Raw genomic sequence first — 25107 nt, 5'->3', positions numbered from 1 at the left:
ACCTAAGCGGAGCGGAGAGTCGACCAATCAGATTTTAAAAGATGATGTGATAATTTTTGTAGGATTCTGTACCTCAAAAGGAAAAACGGAACCCTTATATGATCACATTGTTGTCTGTCTGTTTGTCCGTCTGTCTGTCAAGAAACCTACAGGGTACTTCCCCTTGACCTAGGCAGGTAGGTACATCTTATAGCTGACATTTGGGGAAAAATCTGAAAACCGTAAATTTAGGGTTAGATCACACAAAAAAAATTAAATTGTGGTCATGTACTAATAATTAGTATTTTCAACTTTCGAAGTGAGATAACTATATCAAGTGGGGTATCATATGAAAGGTCTTCACCAGTACATTCTAAAACAGATTTTTATTTATTTTTATGTATCATAGTTTTTGAATTATCGTGCAAAATGTCGAAAAACACTACTACTTTAATAGGAATGAAATAACTCTCTAATCATATGATTAACAGCAACAATGCATCATGTATTCGTAGTCGTGGCAGAGCCCGTGCAAGTTGAGGGGGCATTGAAGAAAGTCCGGACACAAGACTGGCACCCTATCTGTAAAAAAAAATCAATCTATATAATAAAGTGATAAACAAAACTAAGAAAATTGCAAATTTTTATGTAGACCAACATACAGTACGCGGCCGAAAGTGGTGTACATCAACCTTTAGGAGATAGCAAATTTGTAAAGCGTTGTCCCTGTCGTTGAGACCGACAAAACGTCATATAGTGACAGAGAAAACGCTTTACAAAGCCGAAATGTCATTACTTTCTGCCGCCTACCAATTAAAGGCTACCAAAAAATAGGTAGGTAGGTTAAAAAAAAATTACTTACCAAGTCCATAAGCGCACCCGCAGCAGAATCCATGTATGATAGCTTCGTCGTCTTCACAGCCGTGTGGCGGACATCCATTGCATCGGACCCCCATGCCCAGCCACGGCAGGTTCCCTAAATTACAATTCAAACGTAGGTAATTAAATTAGGCAGATATGTAACAAAGGACGATGTCGACTATCGAGGTACCGAAACTCGAAATCGGCTGTAGGTATATGTAGGTTAAGGCCCTGAAAAAATTGATTTCTAATTTCACACACAACTTAGCAACTTACAAAAAGATGATTGAATAGAATAGATAATTCAATTTTTTGGTGCTGATTTTAATAAATTGCAAATTATTTTAAAATTTTATTAAATAACTTTGGTAATCGCTATTCAATTAGATAGGAAGGTAGTGAGGTAGATTCTTGCATTCTGAATTTTTAACTTAATAAAACTAGTAGGTATGTATAGTAGGCGACAGGTCGAGATAGCAATCGAGGTATGGGGTGGGGAGACGCCCCGCACGTCAACCGTGCTCGCCCCATAGAGTAGGATGAGGCTAGGGAGGTAGCAGTGTCTAATACTGAATGATAGCCACCGAGCTTATTTGACATTGGTTGGTTCTACATGACTGCTTTACTGAGTGAAAATAAAATATTTCTTCGTAGAAAACCTTCAATGGATTAAAAATACATTTTAAATGAGCTCGGTGGCTATCATTCAGAGTTAGTGAATCAGTAGGCTGGTAATTTGAATAATAAAATAAAATAATACTCACATCTCGGTGCTTTTCTAACCGCATTCAAACCTGTTTCCGACGAACGATAAAAGAATCCTAAGCAATCGGCACACAAAAAGATTACAAATAAACTAAAATATAATATTCTGTTCAAATACATTGTAGGTAAGGTCAGGGTGACAGAAAATAATGAGACTAACTCTCTAACTCCATTCTTACCTATATATTATGGCGGTTCTAGAAAAAAACTGGCCAAGTGCGAGTCGGGCTCGCGCAACTAAGGTTGCGTACTACAGACGCATTTTTTCGACATTTTGCACAATAATTCAAAAGTGTGTTCACTGTGATGCATAAAAATCTGTTTTAGAATGCACAGGTGAACCCCTTTCATATGATACCCCACTAGATATAGTTATCTTACTTCGAGAATTGAAAATACTAATTATTAGTTCATGACCCCAATTTTTTTTTTTTGTGTGACATTCACGGTTTTCAGATTTTTCGCCTAATGTCTGCTACCTACCTGCCAAATTTCATGATTCTAAGTCAACAGGAAGTACCCTGTAGGTTTCTTAACAGACCGACAGACAGAGAGATAACAAAGTGATCCTGTAAGATTTCCGTTTTTCCTTTTGAGGTACGGAACCCTAAAAATTAGTAGGTATTTAGTTATTTACTCATTAGGTAGGTGTATGTAACACAGTTAAGTGATAGGATTCCTAATAATCGGTAATTAGTTTTAGGTCATTGTCACGGAGATAACATTCGAATATTTCTGGTGTGATATAATCTCCCGTGAATAACTAAAATAAAACAGAAAATTTAACTTTAAAAAACAGTTTATTGGCAAAAGTTTTATTTGGCACAATAAATAATAGGTAAAAAAATAAATTAAGTAAATACCTACTTAAAAGGTACGCGGTGTAATAAATTATTATACTTAGCTTCACTTTAAATAAACATTTAAAAAATGAGATCAAATCATATAATCATCACATCACAGCTGGTAAAGTTTGGTTGCGTTTGTTTGACTAGAATAAAATAATGTGCAATATAACGTCTATAACTACTGTTATTCTACTTAGGTTAAAAAACCGTGAGGTTTCGTGATAACCCCTTCTTGTTAAATTCTTATTCTCTGTCTAATGTTGAGATCGATAGAGCTCACTTTGACTTTGTTTAGACTTAAGACAAAGTTAAAACTAGACAGATGTATATCTCTCACATATAAATCTGTCTCGTTTTAACTCAATCTTAAGTCTGAGCAAAGTCAAAGTGCGCTCTATAGATCTCAGCCTTACCCGTGTGTACAACAATATTATGCGCATGGCCAAGGCTATCCACTTTATTTTTTAAATTTTATCATAGTATTATTTTGTCAAATTATGTTTGCCTATCAATACTAAGTCTGAGGCCACACGATGCGTTTCCGGTGCGTTGCGGCGCACCATCGCTGTGGATTTGAGTATTGGGCGCCAGTCGCCACACTGCCACTTAGTTGCCGCTCCGGCAGAAAGTATGGCGTTGCACCGCACCACCCCTCCCCGCCTCGTCTCTCTGGTGCAAAGTCCATTGCGTGTGGAGTTCGGCGCCGCACGACAAGCATGGTAGTTGGTACAGCGATTTCTATGTAGGATGACGCAGCAGCACTGCTCAGGCGCCTCACCGCCAACGCAACGCATCGTGTTTTCCCTCTAAATCCATTCATACGCCTAGATGTTGATGTCCTTGCATGTCACTGTTGAAAAGTTACACTAGGGCCACAGTACCACATCACTAATTATTTTGGCTTCCACGATCCATACAAAGGTCAAAATTCGTTTCACTTATAATCTATTATCTAACTCATAATTTAAAATGTACAATTTTGGCACTACTACAATACGTAATACTTTACTATAATATAGGTACAACTAGAATATAATTATTTAAAATATTTGGCATGTTTCAAGGAAGAATGTGTTATTTTCGAAGAAGAATAAGAAAACGTTTAGAGGCATTCCGTCTGATGTCGGCTTTGTTGTGTGAGTCAGACTAGTGTAAATAGAGGCAGCGGTATCCGATACAAAAACGGATCCTAACACCCTACAAGTGGCAACGAGCTGTAAGCGGGCAGGGCTCAGCACTGGGGCAGGTCTACACGGAGGCTCGCTCGACGAGCTCGGGCGCGAGCGAGGCGCGGCGCGTGAGTGCACGCAGCGGGCGCGCGGGCGCGGCCGGGAGCAGCGCGCCGCCCTCGCACTGTTTGTTTCCGAGGCAGTTGCACGAGCACACCTATTGATGCAATATAAAGTTCAAGCCTCACACCACAGCCTGAGATACTTCACACTGTGGCGTCGTGTATCGGAGCCTTTTCGCAGTGGCCCCTTAAAAGTAGGTTTGACGTCTGTGGACACCTTAGAATAAGAACACTAAGGGGCCGTAAAATAAATTAAAAAAAAAAAAAAAAGAATACTAAGTGGGCACATCGAAGGGGTGACAGAAATGTCATAACTTCTTGGAGGTTTCTCGATTTCACACATAGTATAATATCAACAATTGCTAGGTATATCTCTCCAGATATACCTAACAATTGTTGATACCCGCGTCTTCATCCGCGTGGATTTAGGTTTTTAAAAATCCCGTGAGAAATCTTTGATTTTCCGGGATAAAAAGTAGCCTATGTTACTCTCCATGTGTTTAACTACACCTATGCTAAAAATCACGTCATTCCGTTACGTGATTGAAGGACAAACAAACACACAGTGTACACAAGTGTGTTTTGCTATAGATATACTATAGGCAGGCTAGGCTATTTGGTTTTTTTAAAATCCCGTGGGAACTCTTTGATTTTCCGGGATAAAAAGTAGCCTATGTCACTCTCCAGGTTTTTGACTATATTCATGCAATAAATTACGTCAATGCGTTGCTCCGTTGCGATGTGACTGTAAGACAAACAAACACACTTTCGCTTTTATATAGCCCAAACTATTAGCAAGCTGAAGTGGCAGTGGGCAGGTCATGCCTGTAGTTGGAGCCGGAAAGTCCTTGAGTGAAGACCGCGTATAAGCAGGCGTGTGGGGCGCCCTCCAGCACGATGGACCGACGATATAAAAAGGCTGGGTGAGGAAGGCTGAGGACCGGGTGTGGTGGCGCTCTTTAGGGAAAGCCTATGTCCAACAGTCAACGTTCACAGGCTGGAAAGGGAGAGAGCGAAAGAGAGGAAGCGAGAGGAGGGAGAAAGGGAGAGAGGAGGGAGAAAGAGAGAGAGGAGGGAGAAAGAGAGAGGGGAGGGAGAAAGAGAGAGGAGGGAGAGAGAAAGTGGAAGTGTACGTTACCGAGGTCTGGTCCTCGTGCGAGCGCTGGCGGCCCGCGAAGATGTGTCCGTCGATGGGCAGCATTGTCCTACAACTGTCCTTGTCTTCGTCCCGAGCGTTCTCCTCCGCTTGCCTGCAAATCATTACGAATTATATACATACTAATTGCCCCAACGTAGAAACTGTAAATCCTAAAGACCTAAACCCCTTCATTAGTCATTAAATAGACAACCTGGTTGCCTGGTAGCAGTGGCGGATTTGCCCTAAGGCCCAGTAGGCCCGGGCCTAGGGCGGCTAGATATTAGAGGCGGCCAATCATGACAAAAATAACTTTTTTTTAGTAACAAAAAAAAATTGCGCCTGCTGCGTTCGAGCTCCTATTTGTCATAGGATTGTATTTTACTGACAAATCAAAAGGTAAATTTTTAATCCCCCCCCCCCCCCCCCCCCCCCTCAACTCATGGCTACGACCATGATTAATGGGTGTTGAGAAAGGGCGGCTGGTACTTACGAAATCCTGGGGCCTAGGGCGGCCAATACTGAAAATCCGCCACTGCCTGGTAGAGATCGTTTCAAAGCGATAAGGCCGCCAATTGTACTTCTATGCCCGTGACTACGTCTGCGCGGATTAAGGTTTTTCAAAAACCACGTGGAGACTTTGATTTTCCGGGATAAAAAGTAGCCTATGTTCATCTCCGGAATAACTACAATCACACCTGACGGAAAGTGATGATGTGGCCTAAGATTTGACGCGTTTACCTAGAAGATGCCTATTAACTCTTGTTTTAAAGACACTGGGGTTGTAATTGGTAGGAAACCCAGATCGTGGAAGAGTATTCCAAACTTTAGCCATACGTATGAGGAATGATGACGCAAAACGTTTCGTGCGTGTAGATGGAATGTCGACGACATAAGGACGGAAACTCGGCCGATGTCTTGCAGTTCGGTGGTATGATGGTGAAGGGGGCACAATCTCTTTCACCGAAAAATGCCTGTTCACTAATAGATGACCATTTAAAAAATATACTTACATGGTCATAAACCTCAGGACTAGCAAGTTAATACTAGCGGCGACCACTGCCAGCCCGAACAATATGAACACCAGACTCAGCGCTACATATCCTGGTTTACTTGTTAAAGCTTGGTCATTCTGGAAAATTACAAGAATTATATGTATATTAACTATTAACTATATTAACTTCTCTGTGGTCTCCGTGCATAGCGTATAAAATGTGTCGTAACAACTAAAATAATATAATATTAATGTTAATATTTAAAATACACTTTATTTCCTCGTGGCGCTACATGGCGTAACATACCTGCAAAGCGACGTAATCGCCGAATCCAATAGTGGTCAGTGTCACGAAGCAATAGTAGAAACTGTCAAAGTAACTCCATCCTTCGTAGCGAGAGAACACGGCCGCACCTGCATGTTTTATCTAAATATATAAAAGGAAAAGTTGACTGACTGACTGACTGATTTATCAACGCACAGTTCAAACTACTGGACGGATCGGGCTAAAATTTGGCATGCAGATAGTTGGACCCATAGAGTTAAAAAATGACGCGTGAAGAGTCATTTTGTACGGACTATACGATGATTTGGATTATCGATATTTCGTTCGGATACGTACTCGTAACTACTACACTACAGTACGCGGCCGAAGTAATGTAAATCGACATTTAGAAGGAGGAAACAGATTTGTAGAGCATTGTCTCTGTCGTTGAGACCGATAAAATGTCATATCGGTATGAGTGACAGAGACAACACTCTACAAAGCTGAAATGTCATTCTAAAGGCCGATGTACTTTACTGTCTGCCGCGTACTGTCGTTAAACAACGAAAAAACCTAGAATCATTAGTTTATACCAGTTGTTATAATAATCGAAGACAGCATCCCAGTAGCAAACATGAGATTCATCTCCGTAGCCTCGGTGGTGTTGCAGCGCAAGTAGCACTTGGCTCGCCGGATGACCACGGACGCGAACTTGTTGAGACGTTCGCCGATACTCTGGAACATCACTAACCCGAGAGGAATACCCACCTGGAAATAAAAAGAATATTCTTGATTGAAGGCATTTTTCTAACTATATAGGAAAAGGCACATGTATAACCTTAAGGGCTCGGACACCTGCAGACTGTGCCACGAGTCTCCCGAGACTCCGATGCATATTATCTGCTTCTGCCCTGCTCTGATGCACAAACGTAGCGTCCACTTAGGGAGACATATCATTTATCCTGAGGATGTTACTTCAATTCCAGTCAAGAAGGTGCTGCTGTATCTGGCGGCCACATGATTTAACAAGGAAGTGTGAAGTGGAGGCAAACACAATAGATTGGAGACGGTCGCAGTAATTCAGGGATAGCAAGGACCTGACCATAGTATAGTAATAAATATAACAACAAAATAATTCGATGTCTTGATTACAAACAATGTTAATTTGTGGCATTTAAAATTTTAAATAACTTTAAAAAATATGTAAAATCTAAGTCTCACCATTGCATATGCCATACAGAAGGCCTTCCCACCGACCGTAACAGGAGTGGAATGTCCATAACCAATCATTGCCAGAACAACGGTAGCAAAGTAGAAGGCACCTGCAAACTTCCACTGAGGGCCAGCCTTATGTGGCTTGTTCTCTATGATCACTATCTCTATCATGTGATAGTCCTCTGGGGTTATATTGTATTTACGGACAAGCCCATTTTTTATGTCTGTGAACAAGAATAGATTAGGTTCAACTTTTTAAAAGGCAAGAATGTTCAATAGGGTCTTGGACTGTAGTAATAAAATGATGTGATTTTTTTTTGTATAGCGGTAGTTTATGGAACCAGAATACTTTATTAAAGCGAATGTTTAAAAAAAATCATGATTTTTATTCAGGACCATAACCCAGGACCTCCCACTAATAAGACCACAGTGCTTACTACAATAGTGATCAAGTTTTGCAAAATGCATCTGATTTTTGTTAGAAAGATGGCACATTAGTCAGCGGCAATTCCACCCTAGAGTTCTGCCCTTATGTTTACCTACTCCATAAAAATCAGAATCAAAGAGAAGACCATTAAAAATATGGAAAGGTGACCTTGCGAAAGTTGCGACCTTAGAGTATGATGGCCAGAGATAGGTGTAATTAGAGGAGGCTTGTACCGCCACTTGCGGCCTTTACACAACAATCAAATAAAATTAAAATTACTATTAATTGGAGAGTTAAGGATATAATTTGAACTACCTGAGTGTAATATAATGTTAAGTATTTGGTAATAATAGGAATAAGATTTTAAGTAATTTTATAATTTTTTAATTTTGTAGTGTTAGACGGATAAAAACTAGGTGATTTTATTATCTGTAGCGGGCTCTGCGGAGTAGCATCTATGCAAAACGTCACTCTAAAATGGTGCGTAAAAGGAGGTGTTTGCTCTTGTGTTGATGTAAATAATAATTACTATGTGAACAGTGAATAAAAGCCTACTAAAGTATATCAAAGTGGTTTTCATTCTAATAGTAGGTATGTAAATTAGTAAGGGATATTAATAAAGTTTTATATTATATATTATATTATATTTTATATTATATATTTATATATTTTTTATCTGTTTTATTTACCTACTCAGTGGTTCTGCCATGGCACTGTCAGCAGGTAAAGGATGTATGCATTCAGTCTAAGTCTAAAAAGAATAAAAATAAAAAAAATAAAAATCAGACACCTTCTCACTACACAATTTAAAGAAAAACATTTTTGGATAATAGATATCAGACAACAAAACAGCTACACATTAGGCTTGAAAGCTGAAGCACAAATAAGTCTAATAGTCCAGCAGCCACCAAGGTTTTTTTTAGCATAGTACAATAGCTACTTGTATAGAGAATTTTCACAGAACAAAAGTTGGGCGTCTCGTGAAACGGAACCTACTGACGAATAATCAGCTTGTTATTAATCAGAAAAAACAATTAATTAGATTAAAGTGAATAGATGATGCCCACAACTTCATCTGCATGGATTTAGGTTTTTAAAAATCCCATAGGTACTCTAATAAAAAGCAGTCTATGTTACTCTCCAGTGTGCAAACTATTTTGTACTAAGATTGACAATGTCCACAATTGCAAGCTATCTCTGTATCAAATTTTGTCATAATCAGTTGAACGGATGGGCGTCTAAAGCTAGCAGACAGACACACTTTTGCACTTCTAATATTAGTATGGATCTACTACATAGTTTATATTACCTGATAACACCTCCCATCTCTTGCTCTCAGTGTCTGACTCTAAGGAATCAAAAACAGCAGCTCCGATCAGCAAATAGGTGAAAGTGCACACTACAAGTGATAATGTGCGTACATTCTGTCTCTTCATTGTTTATCTGAAGGTCATTCGTTTAAAATATTAAAATATTATCCATAGTCCTACCTATGGTATGAAACTAATAAATCGGACTAATTTTATGTAAACTTTAGAGAGCCTCTAGAACTTTGGAATATTTTATGTCGTTGTATCCAAGCTCCTAACATGTTATGCAAAGTGTAGACTGTAGATTTAACTTTGAACATGTTGAGTTTCAAACCTAAATTCGGGTTTCTATCCTGTCCCTGTCCGTAGCCTGTTCACATAATTTTATCAAATTTAAACACTGGTGTCATAGCCCCATCCATTTAGAGCCATATTCATAACAGATCTCTAATTCATTATAATAAATTATGAGTTTTAGATAGGTTTAATTAAAAATGTAAAACCAAATTAGTACTTAAATTTATTTCGATCGATTTTGTAAACAAAACAAGAACACAGACAACTTGACAAGTAACAGACAACCATAGACATCCGATCATAGAGTATATAATCACGTGTAACTGCGTGCAACCAAAGAATAGATCTCATCATGAATATTAATATACAACCATCGACATAGGAGCCAGGTTGTACTACGAACTGAGACTACGAACTTTGTATACAACTAGTGGATCCGCTCCTCAGAACTTGAATAATAGGCTACTTGACTCATATCTAATTTCGTCCAATAAATGATTATTTATTATAGTATTTTGCTTAAGACAACGAAATATATCAATAACAATTATTAAAGAGACAGACTATCAGACACCACTGGTATCCGACCTCTCGCTTTAATTTACGATTTTTTTATGTGTTGTTTCTAAACGCTCATTGAATGTCGATTTGAATTTTACGACAGTCGAGTTGACACTCGACAGACTAATTGTCAATTTGGCAGTTCTTTACATGTGTGGCGATTTCCGGCTATTTGAAATTTTTTCAAATAAAACACGAATATAAATTAAAATACTGCCGAAAACCATTGCAACATGAAAATCCTTTGCAACAAATCGAACCCACCTCTCGGTATTTATTTTTTATGCATAATTAAGTCCTAAAATTGCAAATAAAAAGGCATGATCTAAAATAACACTTTCTTTCTAATTTTAGGTGGTCTGCTTGCTGCAGAGCTTTATAGGTCGTTAGTAAAAAATGTGGAGATCGTATGGAGTGGAGAATCCTCGATTGCACTGCCAAACTCTGCGAAATCAGTGCCATATGGAACTAGCAATGATTTGATAAGAATACTTGAAAATGCCTTTAATAAAATGGAGGGGCCTCTCCAGAGGCTCACCATGAATCATTGGTTGTCTTTTAGCCTCATTCTGGAAGAGGATCTTCAAAAATCTTTGGAATATTTAGACAAAATTCTTGGTCCATTGACTTATTTAGTGGGAGAATCCTTGTCAGTTTCTGATTTAGCTGTGTTCAGTGTTTTATATGGTAATTATGTTATTTAGATACTAAACTAATGATCTATGAACTAATCTTTTCAATACTGAGGCTGTAACGTAAATTATATCTTTAAATTAAGTAATCATTGATAAAAATGATGCAATATTAATAGTATTCTATGCAACATCAGTGGGTACTTCTTGAATGCACTGAGGTCGTATTAGCTTTAAATGTATCTGTGGGAAGTTGCGGTGAGTGAGAGCAGAGCAAACATGGTGCACATATTCCTTGTGGAGTGCAGTAAAGGGCTTTGTGTTTATTGTACCAAACACAAACCTTTGTTGTCATGATCTGTAATATATGCTGTGAATATGAAATGATAGGGGATATATTTCAATTAAAGAAACAACAAAATAAGGAGTGTTGACAAGATGTCCTATTCTATTACAATTTACAGCATCGACCAAGTACAAGGAAATAATTGAATCACAATCACTAAACAATGTTCGGCGATGGTTTAAACTCATAGAAGCCCAGGATGCAGTTTCTAAAGCATTAATGGAACTGCCTAGTGATGTTCTTGAGAACCTTTCCAAGTCTTCGCAAAGGTACTGTATACTGAAATGGTTTCACACCCTTCTACAAATATAATACCATTATGATTTGTTGTACAGTACCTAAATCTGTATGTATAAAATTCAAAGTCCTGACTGACTGACTGACTGACTGACATATATGTCAACGCACAGCCTAAACCACTGGTCATAGAGACGAAAAAATTTGGAGGGTGTGTTTGTTGTAAAGGCTAGGTATCCACTTAGAAAGGATTTTAGAAATTCCATCCTTAGATGGGTTAAATAGGGGTTTGAAAATATGTACTCCACGTGGACAAAGTGGCGAGCATAAGCTAGTTAGTATATAAATTATCTTGTTTTGAATACAGCTACTATAAAGATTATATTAATATAATTGCTGATTCTGAGGTAAGACTAAGCAACAATTATTATTTTACCAAATGTATAAGTATTTTGCATACTAGTAGGAAATTCAAATAAAGAAAGAAGAATTTCTTAGTTTGGTAAATCATAGTATGGTGTATGACAATTGACGACTGACATGTACGGTAAGACATTCATATTTGAATAGTGTTTAAAGATGTAGGTATTCTGTATGGTTATTACTTATTTATTACAGTAAAATATCATATTTCAAGGAAGAGGTTAACGATTTCAGCTAATGATCCAGGCTTTGCTTATTGTTTAAAATAATTACTCCAATATTTGATTGTAATGTAATGCCTTACAGGAGAACTCCAGTTGCCAAAGATGTTGTATCTGGTAGGCTACAGGAAGGCAAGTTTGTTGACCTGCCCCATGCTGAAATGGGAAAAGTAGTTGTGCGTTTTCCACCTGAAGCATCTGGGTAAGTTTTGATTTGGTAGTTGAAATAGTTTTTCAATGGAGTCTTTACTCTTTAAACATAAAAAGCTTACATACATTAAAATGTATTATGGAAAGTTTAAGTAAATTAGCAACCTTCTGCACAGGACCGGGATTTCGACTTGTTTTGACGATTATTATTAATTATCAAATGTTACTGATAATAATAACAGTTTAACATGCTATTTCATCCAAAGTCGGTCAGTCGCCCAGTTACCGACTTTGGTAAACATTATGTACAGTACAATGACATTTCGGCTTTGTAGAGTGTTGTCTCGGTCACTCATTCCTATATGACGTTTTGTCGGTATCAACGACAGGGACAACGCTCTACAAATCTGCTGTCTCCTTCTAGAGGTCGATGTTTTTTTTTTTTTTAATATTCAGATACAAGTTAGCCCTTGACTGCAATCTCACCTGGTGGTAAGTGATGATGCAGTCTAAGATGATAGCGGGCTAACCTGGAAGGGGTATGGCAGTTTTTATTAAACCCATACCCCTTTGGTTTCTACACGGCATCGTACCGGAACGCTAAATCGCTTGGCAGCACGGCTTTGCCGGTAGGGTGGTAACTAGCCACGGCCGAAGCCTCCCACCAGACCAGACCAGAAATTTAGAAATTATAAAATTCCAAACCCCTGCCAGGAATCGAACCCGGGACCTCCCACTATTAAGACCACAGCGCTCAGCGCAGCGAGGTCGTCAGGGAGGTACATTACTTTCGGCCGCATACTGTACCCAGTGAAATTGACTGAAGTGTCTAAAAGTAATGCTATTTTTTTTGTTTCTTGCGCGTCTCGGAGGGCACGTTAAGCCGTCGGTTACGTTTATTATGAGATACATCTGATAATACTGTTAAAACCCAAGTCATAATCTTGTTCTCAAGAGAAGTTATATGCAGAAAAACTCCTACCATTATGTGATGAATGGAAAGAGGTCACAGATTAGTACTAATATGGTTATTTTTGTTTTTTTTTTCAGATTCCTTCACATTGGGCATGCTAAAGCGGCTTTACTCAATCAATACTATCAACAAGCATTTGATGGAAAGCTTATAATGAGATTCGATGATACCAATCCTGCTAAAGAGAATGCTGATTTTGAAAAAGTAATGCTATATACCTATTTTTTTTGGATTTTTTTAACTGACTCATAACGACAATTCTCTCTCGCTGTTTTAATCACATCTATTTGTGGTTATGTCAAGTTCTGTTAACCAGTTCAAGAATAGTTTGGACAAACATTTGGAAGACTCGAAGCGAAGTGCTTCGAGTCTTGCGGAAGCTGCTTAGTCTATTAAAAATGATAATTAAAAATGAAATGTGTTGATGTATTCTAGGTGATCCTAGAAGATGTAGAGATGTTAGAGATCAAGCCGGATATATTCACGCATACCTCTCAGTACTTTGACCTGATGCAAAACCTGTGTGAGAAGCTTATTAAGGAGGGCAAGGCATTCGTCGACGATACACCTCCAGAACAGATGAAGAACGAGCGAGAACAGAAGATCGAGAGCAAGAATAGGAGCAATTGTGAGTTGTTTTGAGTTAGTCACTGTACTGCAGATAAAATACCTTCATAAGCTAAAGTCAGCTTGCCACAATTTTTATTCAATTAATTCAATTATTTTTTTCAAACACGGATTTCTCAAATTTTTTCAAGCTATTTTTAGTGTGAAAAATAGATGTGAATGAAAATGAAAAAATTCACTAATAGATGTAATTACCTGTGTCCATATTAACACTTAAAGCAGCAGGGATCTTACTTTGTTTTGCTGTATAGTTTGTGCAAAACACATACCTAGTACAATCTGAACACGAAGCGTTCGACTGCATTTGTACAATGGTACAAAAACAGATCTCAGCTGGGCTTGTGTATTTATTTTATTTATCAGCTATGATTTTACAACTTCAGATTTGACTACCTATTACCATAACTATACACTGTACGCACGCAACACTGCTAAGTGTATTGCACATTATTGTGTACCTAGTAACAAGAATCTCTATTTTTATTTAATCGTCTTTGTGAAGTGATCCTTATGTACCTGTAAGGTACTATTTAGTATCATATGTACCTACACACTGATATTATTATTTTTCCATCTATCTTTAGATAAGAATCTGGTGTATAATCTTTTCAATTTCATACCATAATAGCTGTGGAGAAAAACCTGCAGCTATGGGAAGAGATGAAGAAAGGTAGTGACGTGGGAGTACGCAACTGTGTGCGAGCCAAGATAGATATGCAGTCGACCAACGGCTGTTTGCGAGACCCCACCATATACCGCTGTAAGCCAGAGCCACATCCCCGCACTGGCACCAGCTACAAGTAAGTTATAGTTTTTCCATCTTTCTGTTGTTGATGTTTTCAGAACGTCCCACATAGGTTGTGGACGGATTATCCTTCTATAATATTATGTAATTCTGAAATTCTTTCTATGTGTTTTTAAGCTGATTTTGACAGAAAATAGCCCATATTAGGTATCGCTATACGTCAGCGTTTTGTGAAGTAATCATTTGATATTTTGGCAGAGTATATCCAACATACGACTTCGCGTGTCCGATCGTGGACTCCATAGAGGGAGTGACGCACGTGCTGCGAACTATGGAGTACCACGACCGCGACCCACAATTCTACTGGTTCATCGACGCTCTCGGCCTCAGGAAACCTTACATTTGGGAATACAGCAGGCTAGTATTTTTTTTGTAACTAGCTTTTGGGCTCTGGGTTCTAACCCTTTTGAGCATTGAGTAAGATGCTAAACGTGGATTCTAACTATATTTTTATTAAATTTTAGATTGAGCATGACGAACACTGTGTTGTCGAAGAGAAAATTGACGTGGTTCGTTGAGCAAGGACTGGTTGACGGATGGTAAGTGTGTTATTATTACGTTTGAAAAAAACGACACAAGTTCTACGAAAGTTTGCCAGGTAAAATTTGAAAATATGAAAAAAAAAATTGATGATTCCAATATGAATTAGCGCGCGAATTAACTTTTAAAATACTTGCGAAGTATGTGTTAATTCGGTTTTCACAATTATTTTGAACTAGATGATGCCCGCGACTTCGTCCGCGTGGATTTAGGTTTTAAAAATCGTACCCTCGTATACCTCTGTACCAAATTTCGTCAAAATCGGTTGAACGGTTGAGCCGTGAAAAGCTAGCAGACAGACAGACAGACACACTTTCGCATTTATAATATTAGTATGGACTAGCTAATGCTCGCGACTCCGTCCGCGTGGACTACATAAATTTCAAACCCCTATTTGACCCCTTTGGGGTTGAATTATCAAAAATCCTTTCTTAGTGGATGCCTACGTCATAATAGATATCTGCGTGGTAAATTTCAGCCCGATCCATCCAGTAGTATGAGCTGTGCGTTGATAGATCAGTCAGTCAGTCTGTCAGTCAGTCACCTTTTCGTTTAAGGCAGCTCACTTCGGTGCTTTCTTCATACAAACGTAGGAGGGAAAATACAACAATATTCGATATTGTACGCACAAAACTAAGAATTATATCGATTTATCTCGTCATTATCTAGGTTCAATGATATCTAAAACATTGAAAAAAATATTGATTTAAAAGTTACGAGCCTCAAAAGATTCCTATTTTAACACTAAATCTATGACAACTTTGGGCGTAAATAAATAAGATTAGGGATATGAAAATCCTAAAACAATTTATCATTACACGTAGTTTATTTATTCATTAGTTGAAATAACTTTACTTTGCAAACCTAAATTCAGTAGTTTTTTCTCAAAAATACTTTTCCCAAACTACTGTTCAACCCTTTTCAAGCGCTAGATTTCGGCTAAAATCATCATGCTTCTCACCCCAAAACATTAGACACCGCGCGGGTGGCGGAGGGAAGGGCCAGCCCAGCGGCGCGCGGCTGCGCGTGTAATATTGTGGTTTCTATGACGACAACTGTTGTTATTAATATGTTTTCAAAAACAAAAGTCGTAATGATTTTATAAAATTAATTTTTATTCAGTGGCTATGCAAATGTGTAGAAGATTGAGCAGAGCAGAGTCAATAAGTCCTTCAAATACTTATTGCATTTTGTACATTGACCTCTGGAATTTGAAATTTGGACACCAATTTTATTCATTGGTTTATTGACCTGACTTTGTTGTTGAGGTCCTAGTAGGGATATCTACTCGTGTGGTCCTAGTACAATAGGTAAGTAACTTTGTTTAGTTATTTATTTTATCTAATTTTAAAAAACCGGCCAAGTGCGAGTTGCTCGCGCACCAAGGGTTCCGTACTCAGGTATTTTTTTGACATTTTGCTCCATAAATCAAAAACTATTATGCATAAAAATAAATAAAAATGTGTTTTAGAATACACAAGTAAAGCCCTTTCATATAATACCCCACTTGGTATACTTATCATATATTGAAAATTGAAAATACGAATTATTTTTTCATTAACACACTTTAATTTTTTTTTGTAAGTTGTAATCACAAATCTATGGTTTTCGGATTTATTCCTTTACTTGTGCTCTAAGACCTACGTACCTACTAAATTTCATGATTCTGGGTCAACGGGAAGTATCCTATAGGTTTGTGTGACAGATACGACACAGACGGAGAGACGGACAGACAGACAGACAACGAAGTGATCCTAAGGGTCCCTTTTTTCCTTATAAAGTACGGAACCCTAAAAAGGTACCTGTATATGTATAATAATATAGGTAGGTAGGTACCTACCAGGTGGTATTTCTTTGTATTTTTAGGGTTCCGTACCTCAGAAGGAAAAAACGGAACCCTCTGTCTGTCTGTCTGTCGGTCCGTCTGCCCGTCCGTCCGTCTGTCCGTCCGTCCGTCCGTCCGTCCGTCCGTCAGTCCGTCCGTCCGTCCATGCGTCTGTCGGTCCGTCCATCGGTCCGTCTGCCCGTCCGTCTGTCCGTCTGTTCGTCTGTCGGTCTGTCCGTCTGTCTGTCTGTCCGTCTATCTGTCTGTCTGTCTGTCTGTCCGTCTTACAAATAAAGTACGCAACGCTTCGTACAAATAGTACTTTTTTATTTATTTACTAGCTGACGCCCGCGACTTCGTCCGCGTGGATGTAGGTTTTCAAAAGCCCGTGGGAACTCTTTTATTTTCTGGGATAAAAGAAGGCAGGTCATGCCTGTCGTAGAGGTGATGGCCGTTGGAGCCGGAAAGTTCTTGAGTGGAGACCGCGTAGGTATAAGTAAGCGTAGTGTGGGACGCCTTCCAGCACGATGGACCGACGATATAAAGAGGCTGGCGGGAAGTGGCTAGGTGAGGAAGGCTGAGGACCGGGTGTGGTGGCGCTCTTTAGGGAAACCCTATGTCCAACAGTGGACGACCGCAGGCTGATGATGATGGAAAAAATCACGTTGATCCGTTGCACCCCTCACACGTCCCTATCCGCCTTCTCCACTCCTGTCACGCTGTCGAATAAGTTTGGAATAGAATAGGATTTCGATGGAGTGCGTGGATTTTTGTGAACGGAGTTCAACCATGTAGTCGTGGTTTGGTACAATAGTAAATGGTACAATATTAATTCACCAACAACAGTTCCTAAAACCCATAGAATAGGAGTGCAGTACCCTGCAGCATCAGTATTGAAGAGTTGGAACTTAAAGTTCAATAATGGTATATATGTTTGGCATCTACAATATTATCTCACAATCAACAGTGGCTTAGGAGTGCAATACCCTGCATCATCAGGGTTGAAGAGTTGGGATATCGAGTTGAATTATGAAGTCGTTGCTTGGTACCTAAACCAGAGATAGTTTATTCTAAGCGTACCTTTAATATCAATTCAACATCAACTATTCCTAAAACAGCTGATTGAAATCCAAAAGTACAAAAGCTACCCGTCATTATTATGATGATGGTTGAGAAGTTGGAACTTGAAGTTTTAACATGTATGGTTTCTAACAAAAAAGAATGAATGAAATCGGACTACGCGTTAATGAATTACAGCTCAGTATACATTTTAACTTTCAACCCCTCTCCTAAGGGAACCATGCTGAATTTCGGGATAAAAAGTATCCTATATTCTTCCTCATAGTATGACGTCAAATCGTACCAAGTTTCATTGGAATCCATTCAGTAGTTTCAGCGTGATGCGCGGCCGTGATACAGACAGACAGACAGACAGACAAAAATGAAAAAAATTCCAGTTTTGGGTTCAGTATCGATTATAGAGTGCCCTCGAAAAAAAAATTTCAAAATATCTTCAATGTACAGAATTTCACCTGTTACAGTTTTATTATAAGTAATAAAATAATAATAATAATATTGATTCAGATACAAGTTAGCCCTTGACTGCAATCTCACCTGGTGGTAGGTGACGATACAGTCTTGCTTACGACTATTTCGGATCGGAAATTCTTGGATTCAGGTTAAATGCAGTGCAAAAAGAGAGATCATTAGGATTCCGTACCTCAAAAGGAAAAAGGAACCCTTATAGGATCAGTTTGTTGTCTGTCTGTCTGTCCGTCTTACAAACAAAGTACGCAACGCTTCGTATAAATAGTACTTTTTTATTTATTTATTCAGATACAAGTTAGCCCTTGACTGCAATCTCACCTGTTGACAGACATAGAAACGGCGAGACTAGTATATTTTAGTTACTTTCACAGCATTATGTCATATGGCATATTATTAGAAAAGAAAAAGAAAGAAAAGAAAAAACGTTTATTTTTTAAAGCTGTACCACACATTACCAGTTACCAACTGGTTAGGTTATCCCAGCGCCTCTTATACTTGAGTAATAAAGTCAAAAAACCTCAAGTAGAAGAAGCGCCGGAATAAAGTATGTCATGTGTGGCACAACCCAAAAAAAAAGGTCTATCAACACTATATTTTACAAATCCAACAACTGACAATCGAAAAGAGTAATTTATTACCTATTTTGAACAAATCATTTGACTTTGACTTTTGATCCCGGAAAATCAAAGTTCCCACGGGATTTTTAAAAAACCTAAATCCACGCGGACGAAGTTGCGGGCATCATCTAGTGCATACTAAATAGTTTTTGATTTATCATGCAAAATGTCAAAAAATACTATTTACCTATTTATTTATTTTTATTTTTCACTAGCTGCCCCGGCGAGCTTCGTACCGCCTAACAGTCGATTCTTTTTCAGGAATTTTTTAAAAATTTTCTTTCCGTAAGAACCATATTCGTACTTCAAGGAATATTATAAAAAAAGAATTAGCGAAATCGGTTCAGCTGTTCTCGAGATTTGCGATCAGCAACACATTTAGCGATTCATTTTTATATGTACCGAAATTCTAGTTACATAGTAGTAATAAATTAAGTTACATTGTAAATGCTTATCTCTAAACAGAGATTTAGAGATAAACATTTTACTATTGTAGTACGGAAACCTCGGGGCGCGAGTCTGACTCGTACTTGGCCGGTCGGTCTGTCGGTCGGTCGGTCGATTTATTTTAGAATGCATCGTATCGACAGCTGGTGGTAGTAGTTTACATATATCCTACTAATATTATAAACTAGGTGAAGCTATGATAGCCTAGTGGTTAGGACGTCCGCCTTCTAAACGGAGGTCGGGGGGTTCGATCCCGGGCACGCACCTCTAACTTTTCGGAGTTATACGCGTTTTAATTAATTAAATATCACTTGCTTTAACGGTAAAGGAAAACATCGTGAGGAAACCTGCATGCCGAGTTCTCCATAATGTTCTCAAAGGTGTGTGAATTCTACCAATCCGCACATGGCCAGCGTGGTAGACTATGGCCAAAACCCTTCTCACTCTGAGAGGAGACCCCTGCTCTGTAGTGAGCCGGCGATGGGTTGATCATGATGATGATGAGGTGATGCCCGCGACTTCGTACGCGTGGAATTAGATTTTTAAAAATCCCGTGGAAACTCTTTGATTTTCCGGGATAAAAAGTAGCCTATGTCACTCTCCAGGTCAACCATACCCATGCAAAAAATCACTTCGATCCGTTGCTCTGTTGCGACGTGATTGAAGGACAAACCAACGAACCAACAAACAAACACACTTTCACATTTATAATAGGTGTAGTGATGTGTGTGTGTGGATGTTTGGATGTTTGTTACTCAATCACACAAAAACGGCTGAACGGTTTTGGATGAAATTGGGAATGGAGATAGATAAAAGTGTTAATTAGAATAGAATAGAATAGAATAGAATAGAATAGAATAGAATGTTTTTTTATTCATGTAAACTTTTTAAAAGTGCTTATGAATAGTCAGGTTTAATTTACCACTGGTTCGGAATGCCGTTCCTACCGAGAAGAACCAGCAAGAAACTCGGCGGTTGCTCTTTTTAATTTTTCAATTTACAATGTTATTATACCGTACTATACAAGCCATTGCACCCCCGTGCATTGCTGGAGCGAGTCAAATCCAAGCTTTTTTATCGTTTACATAGTCTGCGACTGTATAATATGCTTTTTTTAGGAGCATACTTTTAACACATTTTTTAAACTTGTGTAAAGGCAAGTCTAAAATTGCTTGTGGAATTTTATTATAAAATATTACACTCATTCCCACAAATGACTTTCGCACCTTCCAGAGGCAGAGCGCAGGAGTAGCTAGCTTATTTTTGTTTCTAGTTTGCCTATCATGGAGATCACTGATTTTTTTGTAACTGTGAATGTTTTGTCGTACAAAAATTATATTATTGTAAATATATTGGGAAGCTACTGTAAGAATACCTATTTCCTTAAATATCTCTCGTAGGGAATCGCGCGGTTTTAAATTATAAATTGCACGTATTGGTATATAATTAAATTTAGGGTATACCCTAAATTAACACATAGGCTACTTTTTATCCCGGAAAATCAAAGAGTTCCCACGGGATTTTTAAAAACCTAATTCCACGCGGACGAAGTTGCGGGCATCAACTAGTAATAAAATATAATTTGGACTTATCCGAATTCCGAAAGTCAGGGTTGTCAAATCACACTTATATTATAAAGGCGAAATTTTGTATCTGCGTGTGTGTGTGTATAGGTTTGTTACCCTTTCACGCAAAAAGTACAAGACGGATTTGGCTGAAATTTGAAATAGTGATCGCTTTTGAAAGAGTTCTCGTGGGATTAAAAAACCACTATATCCTCGCGGACGAAGTCGCGTGTATCATCTAGTTACAAATATAAGTATGTAGGTCATATTGTGTGCTTAGACAATTTAATTATATACTTGAGTTTTCATGTAACAGAAACAAAAATGGATTGGCGGAAGAGGAAAAAGAAACGGTTTAGACTCTCAAAAGCAAATCGCTTGCAAAGAGGAGATCTATTAAAATTCATCAGAATCTTTCCAAACCATAATATTATCTTGTGATGATAATGCCATTACTTTTTCGGGGTTATTCCCGTGAGTCACACCCGACGTGAGTAACAATGTGACTCGACGGGAATTTTATTTGACTGAATATGTACTTTTCCGGGATGCTGAATTTGATAATGACATTTATTTTCAAATCCAAAATAGCAGACATGCACTTTTCACAAAAAATAGAAATGGGTGTCGTTTTCAGGTTTTCCAGGATGCTGGTTTTGATAATGACATTAATTTTTTAATCTAAGATGGCGGGCCAGCACTTTTTATAAAAAATAGACGCGAGTGTCGTTTTCAAGGTTCTCCAGGATGGTGAATTTGATGATGACATTTATTTATTTTTAATAAATACTTATATATTATACTTCTATTTTAGTGGATCACAGGATTTTCTTTGACAAGGAAACGACAAAGCAAAAAATCGAATTGAATTAGATTATGATGCTATCACACCGTACCATTTAGAGCCAGCTTCTGAAAATTTGACACTGTGTTTGTAAGTTGATATTATTTAGATACTAGCTAATGCCCGCGACTTCGTCCGCGTGGATTTCACATTTTTCAAAATCCCGCGGGAACTCTTTGATTTTCCGGGATAAAAAGTAGCCTATGTGTTAATCCAGTTAAGAATTCTAAATTTCATTCAAATCCGTTCAGCCTTTTTTGCGTGATTGAGTAACAAACATCCAAACATCTACACTTTCACATTTATAATTCCACTAGCTGCCCTGGCGAACTTCGTTCCGCCTACGGCCTAACAGTCGATTCAAATTTTTTAAATTTTTCTCTCGGTAAGAACCATCCTCGTACTTCAAGGAATACCTAATTTAAAAAAAGAATTAGCGAAATCGGTTCAGCTGTTCTCGAGATTTGCGATGACATTTAGTGATTCATTTTTATATTATAGACTAGCTTATGCTCGCGACTTCGTCCGCGTGGGCTACACAAAATTTCGAACCCCTATTTCACCCCCTCCAGAGTTGAATTTTCAAAAATCCCTTCTTAGTGGATGCCTGCGTCATAATAGCGATCTGCATGCCAAATTTCAGCACGATCCGTCCAGTATTTTGAGCTGTGCGTTGATAGATCAGTCAGTCAGTCAGTCAGTCAGTCAGTCAGTCAGTCAGTCAGTCACCTTTTTCTTTTATATATTTAGATTAGGATTAGGATAATATAATTATTATGTTACTAGCTGCCCCGACGAACTTCGCACCGCCTACAGTCGATTCTTTTTCAGGACTTTTTTAAAAAAATTCTCTCCATAAGAACCATCCCCGTACTTCAAGGAATATTATCAAAAATAATTAGCGAAATCGGTGCAGCTGTTCTCGAGATTTGCGATCAGCAACACATTCAGCGATTCATTTTTATATAATATAGAGATTTACTATTTGTTGTCAGATTTGTCAATGCTGAATTATGTTGTATTTTAGTGACTCAAGACATTCCTTTTAGAAGAAAACAAGGAAAATAAAATGAATGTGCCCAATATACGTACCACTGAAATCCAACATGATGCTGCAACATTCAATTCTGTACTAAATATTGAAAGGTCTACCATACCATACTTGTAAGTTGTTATGCTATGTTTTTTGCATACATTCTATATAGATAATACTCACAATATAATTATGTTGATTGTATGTTTATTAATTCCAGAAATGAAATGGAGAGCTTCAATAGTTCTGCGTCGAATGATACATCAAATGTGACTGTTGAAACAGAAAATGATACATATTGTGTTTATGTGTGTAGTGGGCTTTTAGAGGGAAATTGAATTGTACCTACTTCCTACTTATAAAAATAAAATTTTCATTTTTGAGATCAAAGTGGAATTTATTTTGACTTTTGTATACACAAGTAGATAGTATATATAGTTTTTAGTCGCTACTAATAGATAAGTGTAGGCAACAAAAGTTATTTTCACAGACAAACGAATGTGTAATCATGTGTTCCTAATAGGTAATCCGCCAGCACAGAGAATTCAACTCCTAGAGTACGCATATACAAGGTTTTACATGAAAACAAAATCGTAAAATGTTGGCGGGGGACAGGGGAGAATGCTTTGTTGTGATTGGTGGACTGACTAATCAAAACAATGTGCGGAATGAGGGTACCGAACGGGCGTGGGCGATGATTCATTTAAAATTCCGTGGGATCACCACGATTTAGCAATGCAATTCCTTAGGTACAGCATCAGGGTCGAGAAGTGGGTCTTCGAGTTCAATGATAAAGTCTTTACTTGGTAGATATAGGTACCTCCAATATCAATTTATAACCGACAGTTTCAAAATCCCATAAGTTTTGGTGGTCATGTCCGCACATGCAGCATCAGGATTGAGGAGTTGAAATCCTGTGTGTCCTATATAAAATGACATTTTATATAGGACAATGTTGCAAAGTTTCTTTATCAATTAAAAAAAATACGCAAATCGGTTCAGAAATCTCGGAGATTTCTGTGTACCTACATAGGTAGAAAAACACAACTCCTTTTTTAAAAGTCAGTTAAAAAAGTATCCTTTGTTAATCCTCTACTTGTCTGTAAAAGTCCCGTCAAAATAGGTTCTGCCGTTCCGAAGATTAGCCCGTTCAAACAGACAGACAGACAGACAGTTTTTAAAAACGTTTGATTCAGCTGTTATGGTACAGTTCAAATAACAATATTATGAGCTTGCGGTAGTTATTTCGAAATTACAGACAGACACTTCATAGAAGTATGGATTTCTATAATATATACGAGTTGTTTATACACGCTGAGGCAGTAGTTACCTAATAGGTATGTATGTAAGTGAGATTTTATAGTATTCATCAAAAGATAAGTAGGTAATCATTATCATTCAAAAAAAAATTAAAAAATATTTATTTCAGTAGGTAAAACAATTTCACATAGTGCGTAGTAATTGGGACCATCCCAGTAACTGTTTTAGTATTGCTACGAGTACTCGTGGCAGGCGACCCCGCTCTTCCATAAAATCTTATACAATAATAATTGAAATAAGTAGTTCCTTCATAAATCATATATTTACAAAAATTCATCGGTGACATCTGTCCAACTATCTGTGTGCCATCATCAATATATCCGGACGCTAGTGTGAGCGCATGCACTCGCTACACTGCTCATCACTGAGTCTATCTCTTTCTATCACAATGTTAGGTGAAATAGCATACAGGTTACCCACGTGGGCCGAGCAGTTCGGACGTGCATCCAGCGTCACCTTAATATATTTAGATAGGTATGTCCAACCGTCCGAGTCGGCTAGTAATAAAATGTTTTCATTGCAGGGACGACCCCCGAATGCCGACCGTTCGCGGCGTGCTGCGGCGTGGCATGACGGTGGAGGGGCTGCGGCAGTTCATCCAAGCTCAGGGCTCGAGCCGCTCCGTCGTCTTCATGGAGTGGGACAAGATATGGGCCATCAACAAGAAGGTACAAACATTGCTGGAACGATTATCTGTAGTAGACATTATAATACTGGCTGATGCCTGCGACTTCGTCCGCGTGGATTTACATTTTTCAAAATCCCGCGGGAACTCTTTGATTTTTCGGGATAAAAAGTAGCCTATGTGCTAATCCAGGATATAATCTATCTCTATTCCAAACTTCATCCAAATCCGTTCAGCCGTTTTTGTGTGATTGAGTAACAAACATCCAAACATCCACACTTTCACATTTATAATATTAGTAGGATACTGGACATGTCATTCGGAACAAATATATTTGCGGGATGCAACTTGTTTCTGCTTACAACTTGATGTCCAGTGACA

General features: G+C 38.2%; 2 protein-coding genes and 1 long non-coding RNA gene across 6 annotated transcripts in view; 2 read left to right on the top strand and 1 right to left on the bottom strand.

Moving 5' to 3' along the window:
* Positions 1-2392: 2392 nt before the first annotated feature.
* LOC117990604 (two pore potassium channel protein sup-9-like) lies at positions 2393-9648 on the bottom strand. Of its 4 annotated transcripts, none has more exons than XM_069504561.1 (8): positions 9425-9648; positions 9090-9223; positions 7360-7577; positions 6732-6906; positions 6181-6287; positions 5893-6011; positions 4883-4994; positions 2393-3839 (listed from the first exon to the last, which is right to left on the bottom strand). In XM_069504561.1, the coding sequence occupies exons 2-8, from the start codon at positions 9214-9216 to the stop codon at positions 3702-3704; spliced, it is 996 nt and encodes a 331-aa protein (XP_069360662.1). In that variant the 5' UTR covers positions 9217-9223; positions 9425-9648; the 3' UTR covers positions 2393-3701. The 4 variants fall into 4 exon arrangements, with proteins under 4 accessions (XP_069360662.1, XP_069360663.1, XP_069360664.1 ...); XM_069504562.1 differs by lacking the exon at positions 9425-9648 and adding an exon at positions 8474-8531 and having other exon boundaries at positions 9090-9221; XM_069504563.1 differs by lacking the exon at positions 9425-9648 and adding an exon at positions 8470-8531 and having other exon boundaries at positions 9090-9164.
* Positions 9649-10062: 414 nt separating this feature from the next.
* GluProRS (Glutamyl-prolyl-tRNA synthetase) overlaps positions 10063-25107 on the top strand; it is a 50491-nt gene continuing 35446 nt past the window's right edge. Inside the window, exons 1-10 of the mRNA XM_034978069.2 lie at positions 10063-10218; positions 10303-10635; positions 11045-11195; positions 11893-12009; positions 13008-13134; positions 13366-13558; positions 14186-14357; positions 14561-14719; positions 14827-14901; positions 24625-24769. Coding sequence (XP_034833960.1) covers positions 10182-10218; positions 10303-10635; positions 11045-11195; positions 11893-12009; positions 13008-13134; positions 13366-13558; positions 14186-14357; positions 14561-14719; positions 14827-14901; positions 24625-24769 — 1509 coding nt within the window. The 5' untranslated portion in view covers positions 10063-10181. The remainder of the gene's footprint in view (positions 10219-10302; positions 10636-11044; positions 11196-11892; positions 12010-13007; positions 13135-13365; positions 13559-14185; positions 14358-14560; positions 14720-14826; positions 14902-24624; positions 24770-25107) is intronic.
* Positions 19193-23035, top strand: LOC138403553 (uncharacterized). Its single transcript, XR_011237799.1, has 3 exons — positions 19193-21838; positions 22776-22912; positions 23002-23035. It is a non-coding gene; the product is annotated as an uncharacterized lncRNA (long non-coding RNA).

This window comes from Maniola hyperantus, chromosome 18, assembly GCF_902806685.2.
Source record: "Maniola hyperantus chromosome 18, iAphHyp1.2, whole genome shotgun sequence".
Classification (NCBI taxonomy): domain Eukaryota; kingdom Metazoa; phylum Arthropoda; class Insecta; order Lepidoptera; family Nymphalidae; genus Maniola; species Maniola hyperantus.
This window is presented reverse-complemented; position numbering and strand designations above follow the sequence as displayed.